The 22,316-nt window shown below is 29.4% G+C and overlaps 3 protein-coding genes across 3 annotated transcripts; 1 reads left to right on the plus strand and 2 right to left on the minus strand.

Annotated features, from left to right (window-relative positions):
• Positions 1-271: 271 nt before the first annotated feature.
• LOC102604830 (chitinase 2-like) lies at positions 272-1,640 on the minus strand. Its single transcript, XM_006365092.2, has one exon. The coding sequence runs from the start codon at positions 1,619-1,621 to the stop codon at positions 593-595; it is 1,029 nt and encodes a 342-aa protein (XP_006365154.1). The 5' UTR covers positions 1,622-1,640; the 3' UTR covers positions 272-592.
• A 1,033-nt stretch (positions 1,641-2,673) lies between these two features.
• LOC102605166 (chitinase 2-like) lies at positions 2,674-3,759 on the minus strand. Its single transcript, XM_015304311.1, has one exon. It carries the CDS (start codon positions 3,617-3,619, stop codon positions 2,699-2,701), a length of 921 nt encoding a protein of 306 aa, XP_015159797.1. The 5' UTR covers positions 3,620-3,759; the 3' UTR covers positions 2,674-2,698.
• A 1,075-nt stretch (positions 3,760-4,834) lies between these two features.
• LOC107058508 (uncharacterized) lies at positions 4,835-6,302 on the plus strand. The gene is made up of 2 exons (XM_015304309.1): positions 4,835-4,992; positions 5,543-6,302. The coding sequence occupies exons 1-2, from the start codon at positions 4,870-4,872 to the stop codon at positions 6,005-6,007; spliced, it is 588 nt and encodes a 195-aa protein (XP_015159795.1). The 5' UTR covers positions 4,835-4,869; the 3' UTR covers positions 6,008-6,302.
• Positions 6,303-22,316: the final 16,014 nt, after the last annotated feature.

Genomic DNA, 22,316 nt, shown 5'->3' on the forward strand with positions numbered 1-22,316 from the left:
AGACCTTGGATAGTGGATAGGCATATTGTTTAGACAAAAATAGATTTGAGGAAGGTATTTACATGTAGTCCTTGCTACATTTTGTTAGATTCCCTGGCAAGTTGGGAAGTGTGCTGCTATAAGCTTTGCATTTGTGTCCTATTTTTTTAATAACCGTGGTGATCGAGCCAGCATGTGCACCTCAACTATTTCCATGGGTTGAGGAGGAAAAGCTGCTGGAAGAAAAGAAACGAAGAAGAAATAAAAAGAAAATGGAAAGGAATAAGAAAATAATAAAATTAATTTTTAAAAAATGAAATACACACGTGAAGCGCCTATGTTTCATCACTTTTACACAAATCTAATGGAATTGTTTGGGTTGTGCACCTCACTAATTCCATGAGTACATTTCATGTCCTATGATTATCATATTTCCTTGCATTTGTCCTATATCTGGTCTGTCATGGAATGCATTAAACAAATTATATTACTCAATACTTATGCAAAGACTAAGTTTTTAGCACCTTTAGAAATTGTAAATCTGGATTTTTGATGTTAAGACCACAGTAAGCGAACTACTTCAAACACGGAACATGGCCTACAAAGGATTATCTTAAACGGTTGCACTTGCTAAGAGGTTCTGTGACAACTTTTCATATAGAAAATGATCTTTTATAGAGTCATCTGCAGACCAAATAAAGATACCATGAAGTGTTCCCTGACTCTTTAGTATGCTGCATGCATCAAAGAATCCATGTCTAGGAGACAAGCCACCACTGTTGTCAGTTCCAAAGCTAACTAGAATCTTGCCTCCTTTATAGTTATACATCTGAGTTTCAAAGTAGTGTAGGAACTGAGGAATGGTTGTGCCCTTTTCATAGGCATAAAATTGGAAGTTGACATAGTCTATTAGATGACCGTACTTTCTCCAGAGTGCTAAATAGTGCACCTGCACTGAATCATCTGCATATGGGGCTATTGATGTGTAAGTGACGACATTGTTCTGTTTAAGATAGTACAACAGTCTCCCAATGCACTCGGCGAATGTATCTGGATCTGCATTGAAGTGTTCATAATCTATATCTATTGCGTCCAGGTTATACTCTTTCACTATCTTGGTGATTGAATATATTGCATTTCTCACCCAAGAAGTAATTGAAGTAGGAGTGAAGGTGGCATTTTTACCATTCACTGTATCACCACCGAGACTCATTCCTACCTTAACGTTCTTATGCTTAGCCTTGATGGAAGAAATATGAGAAGGGGTGAGGTTATCAGTGTCCCAATAAACCAGGAAGTCACCATTAGTGGGTTCTGGTGATTTTGTGTTCGTGTAGTCTATAGCGAAGGATAGGAGGAAGTGAAACTCAATATTTGGATTAATTGGGACATCAGAGAATGTGACATTCTTGCCCTCAGCTCCAATGTATTCTCTGAAAACCCCAGGGCAGAATGCTGGAACTGCCTCGATCGTAGGGAAAATGTTGAAGAGAGCTTGAAGGACAAGAAGAGAGATGCAGAATTTTAAGGACTTCATGATTTGTTGTAGTTGGAAGGATCCCTTGTACTTCTTATTGGTATTTAACCAAAGTAGATGCCTATTAAAATATTTCTCCTTCAACAAGGCATTTGTTGTATGCATTGCCGACTACCCTATAAGGTTTAGATTCTATTTGTTCTTTTGTGAGTTTTGTCTCTTTTCAGGACCTGGTTTTGTAAGCATCCATACTATTAATAGATTCTGTCAGCTGGAAGCCAATCATTGTCTTTCTTGGCATTTCTAAGGACGGCTCAATTGTTTCTTCTTAGGTAAGTGATCGAATTTGGACAGTTTATATGACAACTTGTGGGGTATGAATGCTGTGAACGGCTGGTACTGCATTGTCTTTTTCTTGTTTGTGAGAATAAGCTGGAATAAGTTATTCCGCAGGATGTTTGAAAGGCTTGTGCATAGACACTAAATGGTGGTTCTTCACTTGAATAACATAGTAGTAGCACAATTTTGGAGAGCTTTTCTCACTTCTATCTAATTCTCACATGATATTGAAAGTTAAACCAGGTAAATCCATCTGCCTAGAAATATTTCGCGCCAAATGCATTGAGAGTGATGATGCAGATGAATCAAAGTGCAAGGGTTTGGGAAAATACAGGACATATGCTGGTGGGACTGCAAGCTGGTCAAGGAACTTGTACGTTTTACTTTCTTTACTCAAGATACTGAACGGATTGCTTGCTTTTGAAACCGGAAAATTCTTAATTGTGTATTTTCTAGGCGACTAATTCAAGGCATAATAATGGAAACCAAGTGCCTGCTAGTCTTAACCTTTATATTCACGCATGCTGCTGCATTTTATAACATATCTGTACTCAGGTATAGGTGTTGTAACACGTCTACATGCTTAGACTTGAATAGAGCTGCTGGTCAGTCTAATTGACATGTTTTGCGTTTTGGTGAAATGCTTCGTGTCAGTCCTTTTAGTGTTCTAAACTATATTTAAAAACATAATTATTTTTCTGTGAGTCGTAAGCTTTAGCACATAATCGTAAATCTGAACTTGTTTGCATCAATATTTTGATTCTAAGACCACAATACAAGTACAACCTCATACATGTCTTATTTCCTAGAGAAGTCTCCGAAATAAGAAATAACATTCTAGCATTCCAATTTTTATCTTTTGTCATGGCCTACAAAATATTGCCTTAAATCGATGCAAGATATCTAAGCTGCACTTGCTAAGAGGTTCTGTGACAGCTTTTCATATCGGAAATGATCCTTCATAGAGTCATCTGCAGACCAAATAAAGATACCGTGAAGTTTCCTCTGGCTCCTTAGTATGGTGCATGCATCAAAGAATCCATGTTCAGGAGACAAGCCGCCAATATTATTAGTTCCAAAACTCACAAGAATCTTGCCTCCTTTATAGTTACATCTCTGTGTTTCAAAGTACTGCAAGAATTGAGGAATGGTTGTGCCCTTCGCGTAGGCATAAAATTGGAAGTTGACATAGTCTATTAGATGACCATACTTTCTCCAGAGTGCTAAATAATGCACCTGCACTGAATCATCTGCATATGGTGCTATTGATGTGTAAGAGATGACATTGTTTTGTTTAAGGAAGTACAACAGTCGCCCGATGCACTCTGCAAATGTATCTGGATCTACATTGAAGTGTTCATAATCTATATCTATTGCATCCAGGTTATACTCTTTCGCTATCTTGGTGATTGAATATATTGCATTTCTCACCCAAGATGTAATCGATGTAGGAGCAAAGGTGGCATTTTTACCGTTCACTGTATCACCACCAAGACTCATACCTACCTTTACATTTTTATGCTTAGCCTTGATAGAAGAAATATGAGAAGGGGTGAGGTTATCAGTGTCCCAATAGATCAGGAAGTCACCATTAGTTGGTTGTGGTGAAATTGTATTTGTGTAGTCTATAGCAAAGGAGAGGAGGAAGTGAAACTCAACGTTCGGATTAATTGGAACATCAGAAAATGTTACATTCTTGCCTAGAGCTCCAATATATTCTCTGAAAACCACAGGACAGCTTGGTGAAACTGTCGCGGTTATACGCGAAATGGTCAAGAGAGTTTGAAGGACAAGAAGGGAGATGCAGAATTTGAAACACTCCATGTTTTTTTTTTTTTTGCAGTTTGAAGGATTCCTTGTACTTCTTGTTAGTATTTAACCAAAACTGATGCCAATATTTAAAGTAGACATTTTTTGTTACATGCTGCTCAACACCATCAATTAAGGCTTAATTTCTGGTTGTAATTTTGTGAGTTAACATTTTTTTCTTTTTGCAGACCTGGTTTGGTATTTGGTAAAGCATCAATATAGTTTTAAAAAAATGATGTGTTAGCTGGAAATTTGGCATTGTATTGCTTGGCATCTTCTACAGACGGCTTAAAGTTTTAATAATCTAAAATGTAAATTATACATGGACCTTGAAGTAGTCTTAAGTTACTTGTAACGATCTATTGGACTTCAGTTTTGTGTTTGAAGTAGTCTTGCTGCATTTGACAGCAAAATAAAATTCGCAAGACATAAGTGCAGTGACACAAGTTATGTCTGAAGGCATAAGGCAAAAGAAATAAGTTTAGTGACGCAAGTTATGTTCAAAGACATAAGTTCAAATGACACAAATCAAGCACAATATAAATGTATATTAACTTTAGTTTAGTTTGATTTTAATAATTGAAAAAATCAACTAAAATTGATTCAATTTCTATTTTAACAAAAAAATTGACCCAATTAGCAACGCATAATCACCTGTGCCTCTAATATTAATTTTACATAATTAATTTCTGCATTATTCATTTCTTTGAACCAAATGATCTCTGAATTTTTCTCTACAAAAGCAATCCGTTCCTTTGAGGCAAAGAAAGGTTATCTTCAAGTGACAAATATACGAAAAATAAATATAAATATGAAGAAATTTCTAAAATATCTTTCAATACTTCTTAATTCTTATCAATCATTATTTTTAAGTGTTTTCTAATGTAGTATTAGTACAATTAATGACAGAATTGTCTCTCAAAATCTTCTTCGTATCCTTTCTATCATACTGGTGAAAGGAATTTTAAAAAAAAAATTAAAAATTACGCAATACATGTTATTTCAATACAACAAACAAAACATTAGTGTGTTAATTAATTATCTCTAAAAGCAAATGAAACAAGAAGATTAATATCATTAAAAGGTGGTTATTATCTTCAAGTAATCTAAACATCCAAGAATATTTCCTTTTTGTCCATATGAAGCAAAGAATGAGTATCAAATATATGCTAAACTTCTCATATATAAAAACAAATGCATGTTTGTTTCATTAATGTTCTTCTTAATTTCTTTATATCAAATTAATCTCAATAGATTAATTAAAGATGATATTAATAAGCAAATTTACAATAACATTAATTATTTTTATCATAAGTTTTATCTTTCTTGCTTCAGGTTCGGAGGTTTCCATCAAGCCCACAAGTGATAGCCTTTCAACAAAAAAAAAGGTATGATAATATATTTAAGAGAATATTTCAGAAATAGCAAAAATACTAGACATAATAAGGTTCTATAGCTATAGTTTCTGTAATTGTGCTTCATAACTATAGTTATGTTTGCTATGAAGGTTACGATTTGTATATTTTGCTTGCAAATATACAAACAAGATAACTATATATAAATTCTATATTTATACATTTAGGATTTTTTCAAAACTCCGTTTGTATGTTTCACTTGCAAATATACAAATAGGGTAAGTATATACAAATTCTGTATTTATACAAGATTTTTTCAGAACTCTGTTTGTGTATTTCGCTTGCCAATATATAAACATGGTAATTTATTATGAATTTTTCATAAATTGTATACAAATAGTTAGGGTAAGGATATACCAATTCTGGATTTATACAATTAGGAACCAAATTATATAAATTCTAAATTTATACAATCAGAAACCGAATTATACAAATTCTGAATTTATACAATTAGAAAATTGAATAGCATAATTATATTCAAATGAGTGACAATACCTTATGTCTTGACAATTATTTTTTTCAGGAAAAGTGCACTTATTTTGTGACAATAGAGACAACATGTACAAAAGGTGCAGACACCACAAATCATGTAAGTCTAAGGTTTGGTGATGAAAATTCCAATGACATTTTAGTGAACCATTTGAATTCTAAACATGTTAGAAGAGTTGATCCATTGGAACCACAAGTTCTTGATGACATCCCAAGAAAACCATTTCAATCTTGCATGATTGATCAATTTCAAGTCACTGGTCAATGTGTTAAATCACCAATTTGTTATCTATATCTTAAATTGGCTGGAAGTGATGATTGGCGTCCTGGTTTTGCTCAAGTTCAAGTCTTACAAGGACCTCATTTTAGCTCAAATATGTTTTATTTTCGACGATATTTGCCTCGTCATGTATGGCATGGATTGGACCTTTGTGAGACACAAGTGACACCTTTTGGGTTAAAACGTAAGAGAAATGTATTTGGAGATGAAGGTCCGTAGATTTTTCTGTGTCCTGTGAAAAGATGAAGGTCCGTAGATCTTTCTGTGTCCTATGAAAATTATGAAAATAAAATATGATAGTTTTAAACTTGTAATGTACTTTGAGTAATTGAATTTGTATGTATAGAGATAGATTCTCCGTTTTAAAATCACATTTCGTGTAAAAGGAAGTAATTTGAATCATTGTTCTTTGATTCAATTCTGTTCTAAAAAGTTGAGGTACTTCGAATTGTTTGTTGACATGGACAAAGCCAGGGAAAACCTCTGGAATTGTTTCAGTATTGAATATATAATAGTTTCAAATCGAATCTCTTTAGAAAGAAAATCGTTTGTCTCATGGTAGTCTGTTTCAGTTCCCTTACGAAACTCTCATTATATATTGGGTTAGTCATACACTTCATACATTCTTTTAGTGATTCACATGACATCATCAAATGATACAAGTCTTAGATAAGAATTTACAACGCACTAAAATACCTTCATTGACGATCCTTTACTATATCAACATCTAGGGATCCTTGAAACATGTGATATTTTACATTGGTAAAATATACATAAATTCTGATAAAGCATGCAAAGAAACCGAAACAATTTGGAACAAAAAAAACAAGGTTTAAAATGAGAATTTAATGATTTGAAAAAGGTAGAGAAACAAACAATAATTTGTGAGGAAAGCCCAACTTTTTTGCTCTTTTTTTTTAAAAAAAATAAAATAAAAAGGAACTTCCAATTAGTAGATTACCTATTAATCCTCCGTTCTATTCTCAACCTTCATATTCTAATATCTACGGATATGTCTTCGATGAAGTTGTGTTATATCCTGCCTAAATACTTCACCACAATATTTCTTAGGCCTACCTCTACTCATTATCCAACTCACTACAACCAACCTCTCATACCTCTTTACCAGAGCATCTACACATCTCTGAATCATTTCACCTCACTTTCCACATCTTGTCCTTCACAATCCACCTTATACCAAATATCATCCGTCCTAATCTTACCTTTCTTGATATATCCACACATCCAGCTCATCGTTCTTATCTCTATCACTCTTATTTTCTCAAAATAAAAGTTTTAATTAACCAACACTTTATTTCATATAATCAATCTAACCATCATCCTGTAAAACTTATAAATCAAAATATAGGATTAAATATTATCAAAATATTAATAAATATTACCCTCCTTAAATTTACAATCATCATTTTGACCTGGTCTAAACGGTGCAGTTTTAATTTCCATAGCCCCATCACCACCACTCTTACCCTCGCCTTTATCTCTCATAATATTTATCTATATAAATATATTTTAAAATAATATTGTTTTATTTATGTATCGACGATCGAAAAGTAAATAAAAAAATCACTTTATCATTTATTTTTCTTGCTGACGTAAATAGAATTTTTGTCCTTAGAAGTATTAACTATAGATCCCTAATTTGACCCACTCAAACAGAGACACATTAAATTGGTGAACAATAAACAGAAGTAGAAATGATGACATTGCTGAAATATTTGTAGATCAACCACTCAATTTGGTTATCACAACGTCACGTTTTTTATTTTTTTTGGGACATGTCATAAATACTCTTCATTTATTATTTGTACTTCTTGTGTTTATTTGGTATAACACCATTTATTATATTTTAATTTTATTTGCTTAATTTTTAAAAACTAAATTATTTTTTTCGTAATTCAATTTTATTTATTCATTTTGAATTAATATAAGTATTTTATCATAGTATTGATATTAATTAATGTATAGTTTTAAACCTTGAGAAATGATTTGGAGAAAAAATAATTAATGTTGAGGATAAACCATTAAAAAAACTGTATTTTCTTGATTTAGAATACTGAACAAGTAAAAATAATTAGAGGGAGTAATTTATGACTTAATTGCTAATTACTCTTATTATTAATAATGATCATTTAAAAAATATTTAATTTATTATATTTAAAAAGTGATTATTCTTTAAGAAATGTGTCAAGTCAATACTAAACGTCAAACAAATAAAAATATGGGGAGAAAGTATTATTTAATCTTACTACGTCGCCAATAAGGGAGTTCCTTTAATAAAGTCACAAGACCTTTGTATCATTTTTATATATTTGGAGGAAAATATATCAAATGTACCTTGATATATTTAAATCAAATACATAATCCAATTAATTGGATGAGCTATTACCTCACCCTCCTAATTATCATCATAGATATCAGGTGCCCACATATATATGGAGTCAAAAGATATATTGAGTCCGAAGGATAGGGGATTTTCATCGGGGTTCGAGAGATGAAATAAATAAGGCCCCACAAGGTTGAAATTTATTGATAGGAATTTACACGAAAAGGAACGAGGAATTCTCTCTGAAATTGAACATGAAAATAATTTTTCATCAGACATTTTCTTTTCTGTTATTACTTGTTCTGATTCTACATATTGATCGTTTTGAACTAAAAGTAAAATTTTGGATGGAATATTCACATTATATATAATACTTTTACTCTCAATAGTTATATACAAGTTTATAAAACATAAAAAGGCAAGATGTCTATGACATGTATGTGTCGGATGAATCAAATCCTCATTGAATTTTATTTTTTCATTAGATGAGGCTCACACATGTTCTCCAGTACGCCCCGTAAATACTCCACTGATATGAGAAGTTTTTAGTGTTAAATGAGTACTTGATTCTCCAATCGATTGACGTGCAATAGAACCTACAACTTTCCACAATTCAACCAGGTCGCATGAGTGTTGGATTACGACCATATAACATAATCGACAAATTTAAAATATACTCTTACAAGTAAAACGAGTTTGAATAGAGATTTAGTTGTTCCCCAAAGGTTATGAATTGATTTACAAGTCCAATGTCAAATATCTTGATTTCTAGTGGCAATACATTGTGAACACATATATATCATATGTGAATACATAATCAATTAATGGCTGACTAAAAATTCTTTCATATCATCCCGTTTCGAAGGCTTAAAGAAATAACTAGTGCGGTGCCAAAATTCATTCGATATACAATAATGTGTTGAACTACTTCGATATGTTTGTTAGTGAGATATTTAACGTCTGATGTTCGTACATATACACAAACTCTTTTATGGAGTTCGTAGCACAAATTCGAAATGATGTATTCTGTTAGAGATAGTCCTTCGTGCAAATTACTTTGAATAAGTAAATCAATTATTTGTTTCTTGGCATACATTTCGGCTAAATTTGAATTCGCGCTAGAAAATGTTACATGAATATAAAATGTACCCTAACATTTCAAGCATTTTCATTTGAGATTATAACTATTTTTCTTTTCTAGTTTTAATTTGAAAATATTTAATCAAAGTCTAATTCATCCTCATAAATAAACATTTACCATGAAATACCTTCTTAGCTAACTACCTAACTCAAGTACTCAACTCCAAAATGTAGTTATCCGGGTGAAGATAGTCCAAAAGCATATAAAGAGACTAATTATATATCATCCCATTTTCGATATGGGAATCTTGATAATCCCCTGCATATTCAAATCTCCTTAATAACTAAAGCGTGAATAATATAATATGGATGTTCAATATTACTGAACAAGTAATTGAAATGAGTCTGACTCTAATATCATAAATGAATCTTAGGCCTTGTGCAACTCCAATAACTAGCTCTTAATTAGGATGAGAATTGTCTAAGATCACCAATTATCCATTCCATATCCAAATGAGACTCTTAACCTAAACTAACTTTAAAAAATTAATTACCAAATAATAATGTGATGATATTACTATAAAGTGATTTGACTTTTCATACATTTTGTAAAAGTACAACTCTCTAGTTCAGATATTTATATCTCTTTCTTTACTTTTCTGTAGGCCCTAATTTTCAAAAAAGCTGTGTAGAAGTTATCAAGTTGTGAGAAAATTAGAGTAATCAGCACCACTCTCTGGTCAAATTCATCATTATGCATTCTGGCTTAATTAATGAATGAATGAAGTTGTTATATCTCCAATTTTTCATGGAGATATTTACAAAAAAAGAGTTTTAAGTTTTAATTTATATACTAATAAAAAAAGAGATTGATCACACAATTAATATATTTATAAAGTACTTCTTCTGTTCATTTTTTATTTATCAAGTATCAACTTGACACACTTCTTGAAAAATAAATAGATAGAAGAATAATTTTACTATGTTATACTTTGAATATAATAAATTCAATAATATGAGAAATGTATTGAAACTGTGAGTTTGTTTGGTATTACTGTAGGGAGGCCAAACACACTTATTTTGAGGAAAAAAATACTTTTAAAAAAAGGCGTTTGACAAATCAATAAAAGTGTTTTTGAATGGAAGCAGAAACAATTTTTTTTAATTGTTGGGACAAAGCTAAACATTTGTGTTTTAAAAAAAAATAGAAGCAGAAGCACAAAATTATTTTTTTGAAGACCAAAATATCTCTACCATATATACATATTTATCAATATATCCCTTATATTTATTTATTTATTTATTTTTGTGGTGGATTTAATTTGTGAAATAATTTTTAATTTATTTTGCTAGATATTTTTAATTATATTTAAATCACCATATTAATATTATATCAATATTTAATTTTTTAATTAGACTATGTGAAATATTAATTGAAAATTTGAATATGTATGTTTTAATTTAATAAAAATAAAAATTTAATTAAAATATTTATGATAGATATTTAAAGTAGTTTCCTTCTATAAATAATCTTAATATTTAAAGTGCATTGATACTTGTCCTTTTCCGTCATTTGACTCTCAAAAGTACTCTTTAATTTTTTTATCCAGACACAGTTTGTTTATCAAAAATACTATTCAAATGAATTAATCAAACACAAATTGCTTTTTCAAAGCATTTTTCTAAAAAGTTAATTTTAAAAAGTACTTCTAAAAATAAGCGATTTTTAGCAGAAATGTCAAACATGCTCAAACTATAGTTAATAATGAGGATGATTAGAAACTAACTGATTTTTATCTCTTAATTTTCTAAAATAAGTAAATAAAATGGACACCTGCTTTTAATATAGGAAACAAATAAAAATAGACATCTCTTCATTTTCACTTAATTTGATTTGAAAAATCAAGAGATAATTTATCATTTTATATTTGTTTTACCCTTATTATCTAGTACTATATCATTTTCAATTAATTTTTCAACATATTATAATTTAGGGGTGATATAGTAAAATTATCATTTTATTTGTTACTTCTTAAGGGATATACCAAGTCAAATATGGACAAGTAAATATAAACGGAAAAAATACTTTTTCATTAATTTACTCCACTCGTCTCAAAATACTTGTTATATTTTTAATTTACATATTCCTTAAAATATTAATTAGGAGGAATATTTGACTATTTTTATTCATATTTATGCCTGATATAATCACTCTTCAACTTCATTAAATATTTAACATTATTTTTGTATCATAATTGAGGTGTTTGTAGTATTCAAAAATAATTACTTCTAAGGGTAAAATAAGAAATAAATATTTTTTTCTTATACTTTTAAAATAATAAATATTTTTAATAAGGACCGCAAGTATTTTAAAATGGAGAAAGTGTAAGTCAAGATGACATTAAATAATTTTATCCCATTTTGCCCTTAATATTAAATGTTGTTGAAAGTAATCGATATTAATACGCAACCAAATATTTAGTATAAAATTGAAGAATTCAAACAAATGTTCATTATTGGTTGATATTATGATTTTCAAATACTTGATCATCTACTTTTATTTGTCTGTCATAACTCGTATTAATAATAGATATCCATAAGTATTTATCTAATTTGAAAATTTTAAAAATAATTTATTATTTACTTTTTAATTTAATTTACCAATATTATTAATTATATACAATTTTCAATACATTTTTTAAAATATTAAATTTATTATATTTAAAGAGTGATATAGTAAAATGATCATTTAATTTATTACTCTATTTAAAAATATATATCAAATCAATTTGATTAAGTAAAAATGAAAAAAGAAAGTACCAACAAAAGAAAAATTCAAACAAGTAATTGTTGATTAATATTATAATTTTCAAATATCACTAAAAGTAACTTAATATTATCCTTAAATATAGTGCATATTAACTGAAGGGGATAAAGATAAATTAATTAATAAATATTTTTTATTTATAATTACTTAACGAGCGAGCAACAGAGATCATGATATTTCTTATATTTCAATTTATATAATTTACTTTATTTTAATTAGTGTGAAAAAACATCTTTTTATATTTAATACTAATAATTTCAAGTATTTATGACTTATTATAGACCATAAATTTTAAAAGAATTTCTATCTCTCTTGATTTTCGTGCCAAATCAAATTACTCTCTATCCAACAATAGTTGTCAATCATTGATTTGACACATTTCTTAAGAAAAAATAAATAATAGGATAATATTACTATATTATCCTTTGACTTTATTAAATTTAATGTTTTGAGAAATATGTTAGATGATAAAGGGTAATGTTAAATGGCCAGAAAATTTGGCCAGAAATTTAAAAAGTGTATAATATTTTTTTATTTTAAAATAAACTAATATTTCTTCTATTTTTTAATTTAATTAAAATGTATTAAAGTTAAAAAGGTAAAAATATTTAAAAAGTAAAACAACATAGGTAAAATACCATTCTGGCCAAATTCTGAATATACAGATTATATTATTACCGTCTAAAGATAATAGACTGTTTCTGAATATGCAGATTATACTTTTACCTTGTTAAGATAAAGAGATTGATTCTGATTATGTAGATTATACTGTTATCTTATAAAGATAGAGAGACTATTTTCGAAATATCTTCGGAGGGAGTATAACTTACTCATTATTTATGCATATTGGTGATGAATTAAAAATGTTACTTACACATGTTGTGCTAATGAATGCAAAGAGAGTATAGAAATTAATGAAAAGATATGTCGGAGAGAGAAGAGTTACGCGCTGAGATTAGCAAATAACAACACACATTATTTAGCCGCCTTGAATTAATTGGCTGCATAAAAAAAAGGAGGCTGTATATTTGAATTTTTTGTGCAAAAGATGATGATAATACAATCTCATTTAATGATCTCATTTAATGCAATTAAACCTACTTATTAAGTCGAGGAACTAATTTTAGCCGACCATAGCAAAGGAAGATTTATATAATTTTTTATTTTTAAAAAAAAGTAAATAAAAGTTTTTTTTAACGATTTAAGTTTTAGATCATAAGATATATAATCACATATTTTAATATGATATCAGAACATATTGGACAGTTTGATTGAATTTTACTCACTCATTATATATAAAAAGACAAAGAAAGCGTCAGGTATGCATAAGAGGAGACGTGTTAAAAATATAACTAATTGTAAATAAAATGTGTCATCTCTAAGGAATCATTGGGTATGAGGTATAATAATTCGAGGAAAAAATGTAGGATTATTTTATTCTACGACTGGTATAAGGTATTAAGTAGTTCTTGAATTATTTATCCTACTATTTTTGCCATAGTGATGAAATATATTATCTCGTACATAATGAAATAACTTATTCTGAAATAATTTATCTCGGAATAATTACTCTTGAAATATCTTGTTTCCAACCAAGCGACTCCTAACAATTTAAACGTTTAAATGGGTCTGTCACTCATTTCAGCAAGGATTTTATTAGGGATTAATTAAAAATATGTTTGACATTTGTTGCATGTATGTATTCTAATGTAAATTTAGCTACTCCTCATTTGAATAATTAATATGAAATTTTAAATTTCGTAGTTTTATATTATTTGTTAGATTCTTGTTCTTATTTGCGTAAAATGTTTAATCGAATATATAATACACATGAAGAATTAAGTATGTGTTCGATTATAATTTCTTTTTACAAAAGATCTTCATTTTCTATGGATAAGTAATCATCATTTTTCATATAAAAAATCTATAATTTCTTTTTTTCTATTTAATGCAAAATAATTCTCATTTCCTCTAATTATACAGGCTTTGTCCTATCATAGAAAGGACAATAAATAATTAATTAAATGTGATTATTCGTAGGTACTGTGGGTAGGTGTAAGTATTACTTTCTGATTACAAAAACTCAAAGCCTTATGTGATCACCTCAAAGTAAGGACTTGTGGTCCAATTGAAATTATGATTTATTTCAATTTTAATACTTAAATAACTATAGAGTATTTCATATTAATTAGTTTCAAGTTGTTATGGATCAAATAGAAGAATTAAACCAAAATATTAGTTTGTTTGGTGATTAGAGAGTTCATTTAGCTACTCATTAATTTCCTTTTCATCATTTATCTAATGAAAATAATTGACACGTACACTTAATAGAGACTGACAAACCATATATTTTAAAGAGACTTACTTATATATATATTCTTTGACCGACCTAGTGTAAAATATTTTTTTATATTAATGATACATAATATAAAACTTTTTTTAATAAAGTTTAATGCAATCTCCATGCTAGTTGAGTTTTGACAGTATATATGAGTTGGAACTTGGATGATCTACTGTGAGGAAATATTAAGGGAGGAATGCAATGTAACTTTCTACTATAGGAAACTTTTGCCTTTGTTTGAGTAATTCCTCCGTCTCATATTACTCGATCTCCATGTACAGTTACAATATATTTTTTCTACAAACTAAATAGAATAGTAATGGTCAAATTTTATGTTTCAAAAATATTAATAATAAAGTTAGTTTAGTAAAGTGAGTATATCTCTAATTCAGACTTTATCAACTATGTATCAAATCAATATCGATAAAATAATATGAAACCAAAAAAGTACTAAAAAATGAGTTGACTCATGTCTGGCCTTCAAACCCTATTTAACCCTCAAACATATGTACCAAACAACCAATAATTTCTAAACCTAATCTAAAAGGTCCTAATTTATGATAATTAACTTTTTAGGAGAAATTATAGTGCTATTATGAAAACCTAGCTAGACCGTGTGGCTTGCCTTCACATTGACCAAAAGATTACGCAGTCCAAATGCCTTGATTTTAGAGTTCAACTTTTTCTCAATTATTTGACTTATGTTAACGGAATATATTTATTATAAAAGTTTTCTTTTTAGAGTTGCATTTTATTAGACCAACTTTATTGATAATGTTTTGAAATTCTAAATTTAATTATCGAGAGTGGAGTCTAAAATAATTTATCAAAAGTTAAAGAATCTCAGTCATTTCACAACAATTCCGAGATAATTTTGCATTGATACAAAAATAGGAAGGAGAGTAGTAGGCTCCACATTAAACACATACGTACAATCGATCTTATATTTTTTTTTTTAAAAAAGGAAGATCTTTTTCCGTACTACCATAATTCCCCATGCTGTATTTTTTCCATAATTAACTGTCAGATGAGTAAATATAGGGACGATGATGACGAAATCAGCAACTAACCTAGTAAATGAGTCTTCCTCCTACCATACTTCCTCCGTCTCCGACACAGTTTTCTTTTTAGTCTGTCTCAAAAGATATTCACTTTACATTTAATAAAAAGGAAAAATGACAAATATACTCTTGAACTATCATAAATGGTATGTGGATATCCTCTATCATACTTTTGGGACATTAGTGTCATGTCATCCAAAAACTAGAGCATATATACCATTTATACTAACAGACATACACGTATCATAATCTTATCCATCGACCCGACATTTATGAAATATCGAATCGACGGATAACATTGTGTCGCGTGTCCCTTTTTAGTCTTCTGTTAGAGTGAAGGGCATACATGCTCTAGTTTTTAGACGGCAAGGGCACCAATGTCCCAAAAGTATGACAGAGAGTATCTGCATATTATTTATGATAGTTCAGAGATATATTTGTCCTTTTTCCTCTAATAAAATAATTCATAGTCACATAATATCTATGACATATATATTTTAGACTATAAATTTTATTTTTAATTTCGTGTTAAGTCAAACAACGTCACATAATTGAAACGGAGGTAGCAAGAATCATTGAATACATTAAAGTACTTTATATAGCTACATCAGCATGACAACCCCATTATTAGGACCACCATTAAATCTCTTGTCTTCTATTTATACATTACCCTTTATAGAAACAAAAAAAAAACACATTACCTCAAAAACACACAAAACCAAAAAAAAAAGAAAAACTTTTTTATTTTGAATCTTGAATATGCCTAGACCAAGATGGAGTCCAACACCACAACAACTTATGATTCTACAAGATTTGTATAGAAAAGGTTTGAGAAATCCAACATCTAGTCAAGTACAAAAGATAACAACTCATCTTTCTCTTTATGGAAAGATTCAATGCAAGAATGTATTTTACTGGTTTCAAAATCACAAAGCTAGGGACAGACAAAAACTCAGAAAAGAATTGATGATGCTTCACAAAATCCACAAAACTACTAGTGATGATGATGTTCCTCATCAATTTCACACAACTCCCAACACCAACAATACCAATATTAATCTTGACTACAATTCCCCCCCTAGTACTTTTCATACACTTTACCCTCACTCACCTTCCATATTGGTTCATCAGGTACATATTATATATGTTTATTTATCTATGCATTACTTCTATCTTTGTGAGTCGTTTGGTATGTCGAACAAGTATAGATAATACTGTAATAAAAGTTAAGTATCTCTTCTGTTTCATTTTACTTGTCTGTTTGAGCAAATAAAAAAAGTTTTACTACTTCATCCGTTTCACTTTATTTGATTCCTACATCAAAAATAGATATTTTATTTTACTCGACCATTTTAGCAAATCAAGCTGTTTTTTTTCTCCCTCATACTACCTTTAGTGTTAGATAACTACATAAAATAACAGTAAGCAACATTATTAATAAGGTTAATTTGGTATAATCCATCTCTAATTAAGGTTAACCTTAAGGGGTGTGTCAGATCAACGGGGGTCGAGTAATATAACACGAAGAGAATATTTTTTTCCACCTTATCTTTAGTACTCCATCTATTTCAAAAAGCATGACCTACTTTATTTTTTAGTCTGTTTCAAAAAGAATGACCTCTGTCCTTTTTTGGTAACATTTCAATTTCAGCTTTCCATGTGACATGTTTACGACCACAAGATTAAAGGATAATTGTATACATTTGACATAACTTTTAATTTAGGACCACAAGATTCAAAAATGTTCTTTATTTTTCTTAAACGCCATGTCAAGTCAAACTAGACCACTCTTTTTGAAACGGATGGAGTATTAAATAACTATATAAAAACCAACAAGGGTTGTGGTAGAGTGGTAAGTACTCCTTCATCCTTAACCAGATGTCTCGAGTTTGAGTCCTCCTGAATATGGAGTCGTCTTTGGCAGGGAGCACTTTACCCCCTCCCCTCCAATGTGGACTTCCCGAACGGCCTAACTCAAGTAATATAAAACCGAGGGACTTCACTTTTACTTGTCCATTATATTGAAAATAATAGACAAATAAAAGTGAACATATACAGTACAATCTTATTCCTTGCTAAGTTACTAATAGGATAAGTTATGTCATGATTAGTAATTAGTACCAAAATAAATTATTCTTGCCAGAGGATGAAATAACAGTATTAGTATTAATTATCCCAGGGTAAAATAATAAAAAATGACAAAAATATCCCTGAGGTCCCTTTATTAGACAATTTTTTCTTTTTAATTCGTTTAAAAAAATGGATCTTTTTATGTTTAGTAACAATTTAATTCTTAATATACCCATGTTATCCTTGATATATATCTATGATACCTATGTTAGACCACAAATTTAAATTTCTTTTCTTAAACTTTATGTCTGGTCAAACACTATCACATAACTTGAAACAGGTGGAATATAAAATATATTCTTCCGTCTCAATTTATATGACACATTTTTTTTTTAATCCGTACAAAAAGAATGTCTCTTTTTCATAATTCGAAATAATTAAAAATTTCTCATTTGTCTAGGGTGAAGGAAAAGACACATCATCATCAACAACTCAAATGATGAACAACATGGGGAATGTTGATTTTCCAAAGCATTGTGTCATAGAAAATGGCATGATGAGAACAAATGTTCAAGGTTGGATCTTGATGATGACAGATATGGACCCTAATTCTATTCCATCTTGCAGCAATAACAAGCCACTTGAAACCCTAGAACTTTTCCCTATCAAAGCCACTGGCATTAAGGAGTAGGGCTAGCTAGCCCCAACAATATAATATTCTTGCTGAAGTATTGCATGTGTAATACTAGCTAGTAGCTAATAATAAGTTTTTAGCATTAATTAGAATAACTGCTGATATGTGTGTTACGTTGGCTAAAATGTTAGTATTTTATAGTGTTGCTCGGATTCGAATTAATAATGTTATCGAATGCGGTGTTGGATTCTCCAAAAGTAATTCAGTTTTGGATGATCCAACACAAATATATCAATATTTTATAGAATTCGAGCAACGTAGGACGTAGGTTATTTATATATGATGTCCATGCATTGATTTGTCAAATATTTGACTATTCTAGAAATCCAAGTTTACAATTCCTCGAGGACAGTGTGCTTTTAACGTTTACCTTTGGAGTTATTTTGTCATAGAGAAATAACATTAAATTACTCTTTAACTTGACAAGTTAAATTTACTTCAGTACTTTAGCTACATGGATGTTTATTTACCCTCCTAATCTCATTTGAAGTGAATTAAATATCAGTCTCACAATAAAGAGTGCATTACACATATGCCATGTCATTGCTACGTCAACACCACATTAGCGTCAAATCTCATTTTTCTCTATTGGGAGTCGAGAAAATTTAAAAGTTTCTTTAAAAAAATGAATTTTGAAAGTATAAAATAATTTTTTTTTCTGTGGTGCTAAAGTTTTTTGTGACTTTTACGCGTGGGTTTAATAAAAATTTGATGAATAATGTACTTATGTGTGGAGATTGAGAAGAAAAAGAAGAAGATATGTATATGAGGAAGAAGAAAGGAATGAATATGTTGGCTGAAAAATTTTTTAAAGAAAAGGGGTGGGTGTACGTGGGTGGGTGAGTATGAGGAAGAACAATGGAACATATATTTAATGAAAAGAAAAGAAAAAGACCCCATTTGTTTTATTTATTAACATTTTTACGCGTCTAAGAAAAAATATTTGTCACGTCAGCTATATGGTGGGTTTGTATTTAATTCACTTCAAATAAGGGGGTAAATCAGTGCCCATATTGTTAACGTGCTAAAATAAATCTGACTGCTAAATTTAAGGGTGATTTGATGTATTTTCTCTCTGTTATAACATGTAATACAAAGATATAATATATGCGAAGATATTACCTTTAAATCTAACTCAACTCTAAAATTAAAGTTGACTCACGGAGGAGTAGACTTATGATTATATATACACTACACCAAAAATAATCTTTAGCGACAATTAATTAACGGCAACAACTTAACTATCGCTAAATTTATTTTTCAAAAGCAATTAACACTTTTTGTAAATATCCTTAAAGCATATAACGACACCGAATCTAGCGATCCAACTAACTAATGCTGGTTATAAAAATCTTTACTCTTTAGCATCCTTTACTAATATACATATTTATTGTCGTTAAAAGTTATTTTTGTTACCGTGATATATAGAGGCTACAATCTACATGATTTCAAACATTGATTTTAAATCTATCATGTGTCCAAACGCCTTAATAATGTGCTAAAATTGTTGCAATTAAGGCAAAACAATGCATGCATGTGTGCTTGTCAGATAGTAATTAATAGTGATTTGTGAAGTCATTGTTGAACAACCCAACTGTCTCTTTCAACGTCACATGATTGGAGTGATCTTCCAAATTTTTTTAAGTAATTAGGTTATAAAACAATTAATTTAAATAATATAAGTGGAGTGTAAAGAAAAAGGAGTTGAAGTTTTGAAAATGAAAATGAAAAATTTAATCTGATATTTCGTCTGTATATATCGCTAATTTATTCGTTGTTGAAGTGCGTGATCGTCTCACCTAAAAGGTCAAGTTGTTAGAGAAAATACGATTTTGTTAGTTAATTATATTCTCAACACACTCCTCATGTATGGGCCCGCTTTGATATCATTGTTGGTACTATTGTAGTTCTATTACATTTTAAAAGGTGGTTAGATATGAGTTGTTAATTAGTACTTAAACAAATACCAACCATGCAAATTTGTTGCTCCCTTTGATGTGTCATTTCAATTTTCAAATCTTGTTTGTTGTGTCATTTCAATTTTCAAATATTGAAGGCATGACAAGCAGACAAGGACCACTTTTCGTTGTTTAACGTTATGTTGATTTGCAATAGTATTGTTTGGTAATTAATACCAACATCCTGCCTATGGCAAGGTCCACGAGGAGCTGGATGGTCCGGGTTGGAGTCATGATAGAACATGATGTTTGATTCGTGAACTTAGTTAAGAAATAAAGTTACGTCTTTGCTATCAGCTATAGTTTTTCGCATGATGGTAAACGTTTGATATATAATAACAAGTATGAAATAAGAAAACATTATCTAGTATTTTTGCATCTGTTAAGATTTGAATTTTAAATATTACTTATGATCATTGTCAATTTATTTCATTATTCATTACGTTATAATTTTATATTTGTCACAATCCAAGTCCATAGCATACGTATTATATTCTCTTTAGACCTAGACATTGTCTTTGTGTACGTCCATGTGAGCTTGAACTATTATAAAGCACTTCACTTTTTAATTCTCATTTTGGTGCAAGATTATCCTAATAAATCACATGTTATTTTATCTTCAAAAACTTGTCAATCTAGAGGGCTATCATCAGTCTTGTGTGATCCGCCCTCATCAACTCACCGTTCATCAGGGACGTCAACGTCAACGTCCTCGTTGAGATTTGCCCACCATTCTACTAGCTCAAGAGTGTTAGAAAATTGTGCGAAAGATCAACAAGTAAAGCAAAATTTGGGCCGATATAAAATGTCCAAAAATTCATCACTCTCTTCCTGGGCTTAAAATAAATATGGCCCAAAAGCTACTTCTGATTTACCCGTTTGACCAAATAAATATTCTTTTTTTAAAAAAAATATCACTTTGTAACTAAATAAGATCCTATGTTACTAAATCTATAGATATTTTACCAAACATAGCAAGTTTTTTTTACCATAAGTAGCAAATATGAGGAAGACCGCATGTGCGCAACCCGTACCAATTCAATGTATATTTATTATACATACTTTATCAGAAGTTATACATATTTATCAAGTTTTATATAATTTATATGTAATTTACAAGAATCTCAAGATATATACAATTATATACACAAAAATTGTATTTATTTTATTTTTCAAAAATCTAACATAAACTTCATATAAAAGATACAATATATATATTATATACAATATTTATAAACGAAATTGTGAACAAGAATTGAAGTCGTAAGTGAGATTCGAAGCATGATTTTATATACGTTTTTAAAAAAATATTTGCTAACTTTGATAAATGAAAAACCCTTGCTATATCTAATAATACTATATATTATTTTCTATATATATACAATTTTTTTTTCCTCCTCCCATTACAACTTGAAATGTTACTTATGAAACTTTCAAATATTATCTTTCAATTCCAACTTCAAATTTTTTGTATACCAACTTAACCAAATATATAAATATAGCATGTTGCAAGATATTAAATAGGAAATAAGATGCTTGGACCCCTATATGATCTGCAAAAAGAATTTAAAAGAAAAGTACTGATATTGGAGATTTCTATACTATATTTATTTAGTTTATCAGAAACAGTAAATTCTTCATTATACAAATAGTTATTGAATTGTCAATTTGCCAAAATAAAGTATGGCAGACTTATAGTTATGTATTTAATTTATGTAATATATCTTCTTATATAGAATTAATGTTTTGGTCCATATTACATTAAAAAAAAAAATGGTCCATACTACATAAACATTCATCAGTTGTAACTTGTAAGGGTATATAGGTCATAAAATCATATTTGGACAGAAGATAACATCCCAATGGTCCTCATCTATATGAAAGTAGGACGAATAAATTAAAATAAAGAGAGTTAATAGAACATATAATATAGCTAATTAATTACTTAAAATATGAGTTCATATATGTCGTATATTATTTGGCTAACGATTATATATCACCCATTCAGCCAATGATTTGATAATATCTTAAAAGAATGATATTGCATGGCATCATCATTGATACTAACATATAATATAGCTAATTAGTTACTTAAAATATGAACTTCTTGAGACATTATATTTGAAATTAGAACTTTTATCATTTATTGAAAA

This window comes from Solanum tuberosum, unplaced genomic scaffold (genome assembly GCF_000226075.1).
Source record: "Solanum tuberosum cultivar DM 1-3 516 R44 unplaced genomic scaffold, SolTub_3.0 scf00529, whole genome shotgun sequence".
NCBI lineage: Eukaryota > Viridiplantae > Streptophyta > Magnoliopsida > Solanales > Solanaceae > Solanum > Solanum tuberosum.

Bases quoted from the DNA above. Each gene is read 5' to 3' on its own strand.
- LOC102605166 (XM_015304311.1), bottom strand. From the start codon at position 3,619: ATGGAGTGTTTCAAATTCTGCATCTCCCTTCTTGTCCTTCAAACTCTC.
- LOC102604830 (XM_006365092.2), bottom strand. From the start codon at position 1,621: ATGCATACAACAAATGCCTTGTTGAAGGAGAAATATTTTAATAGGCAT.
- LOC107058508 (XM_015304309.1), top strand. From the start codon at position 4,870: ATGATATTAATAAGCAAATTTACAATAACATTAATTATTTTTATCATA. The intron at 4,993-5,542 runs GTATGATAATAT...TATTTTTTTCAG, and splicing joins GCCTTTCAACAAAAAAAAAG to GAAAAGTGCACTTATTTTGT.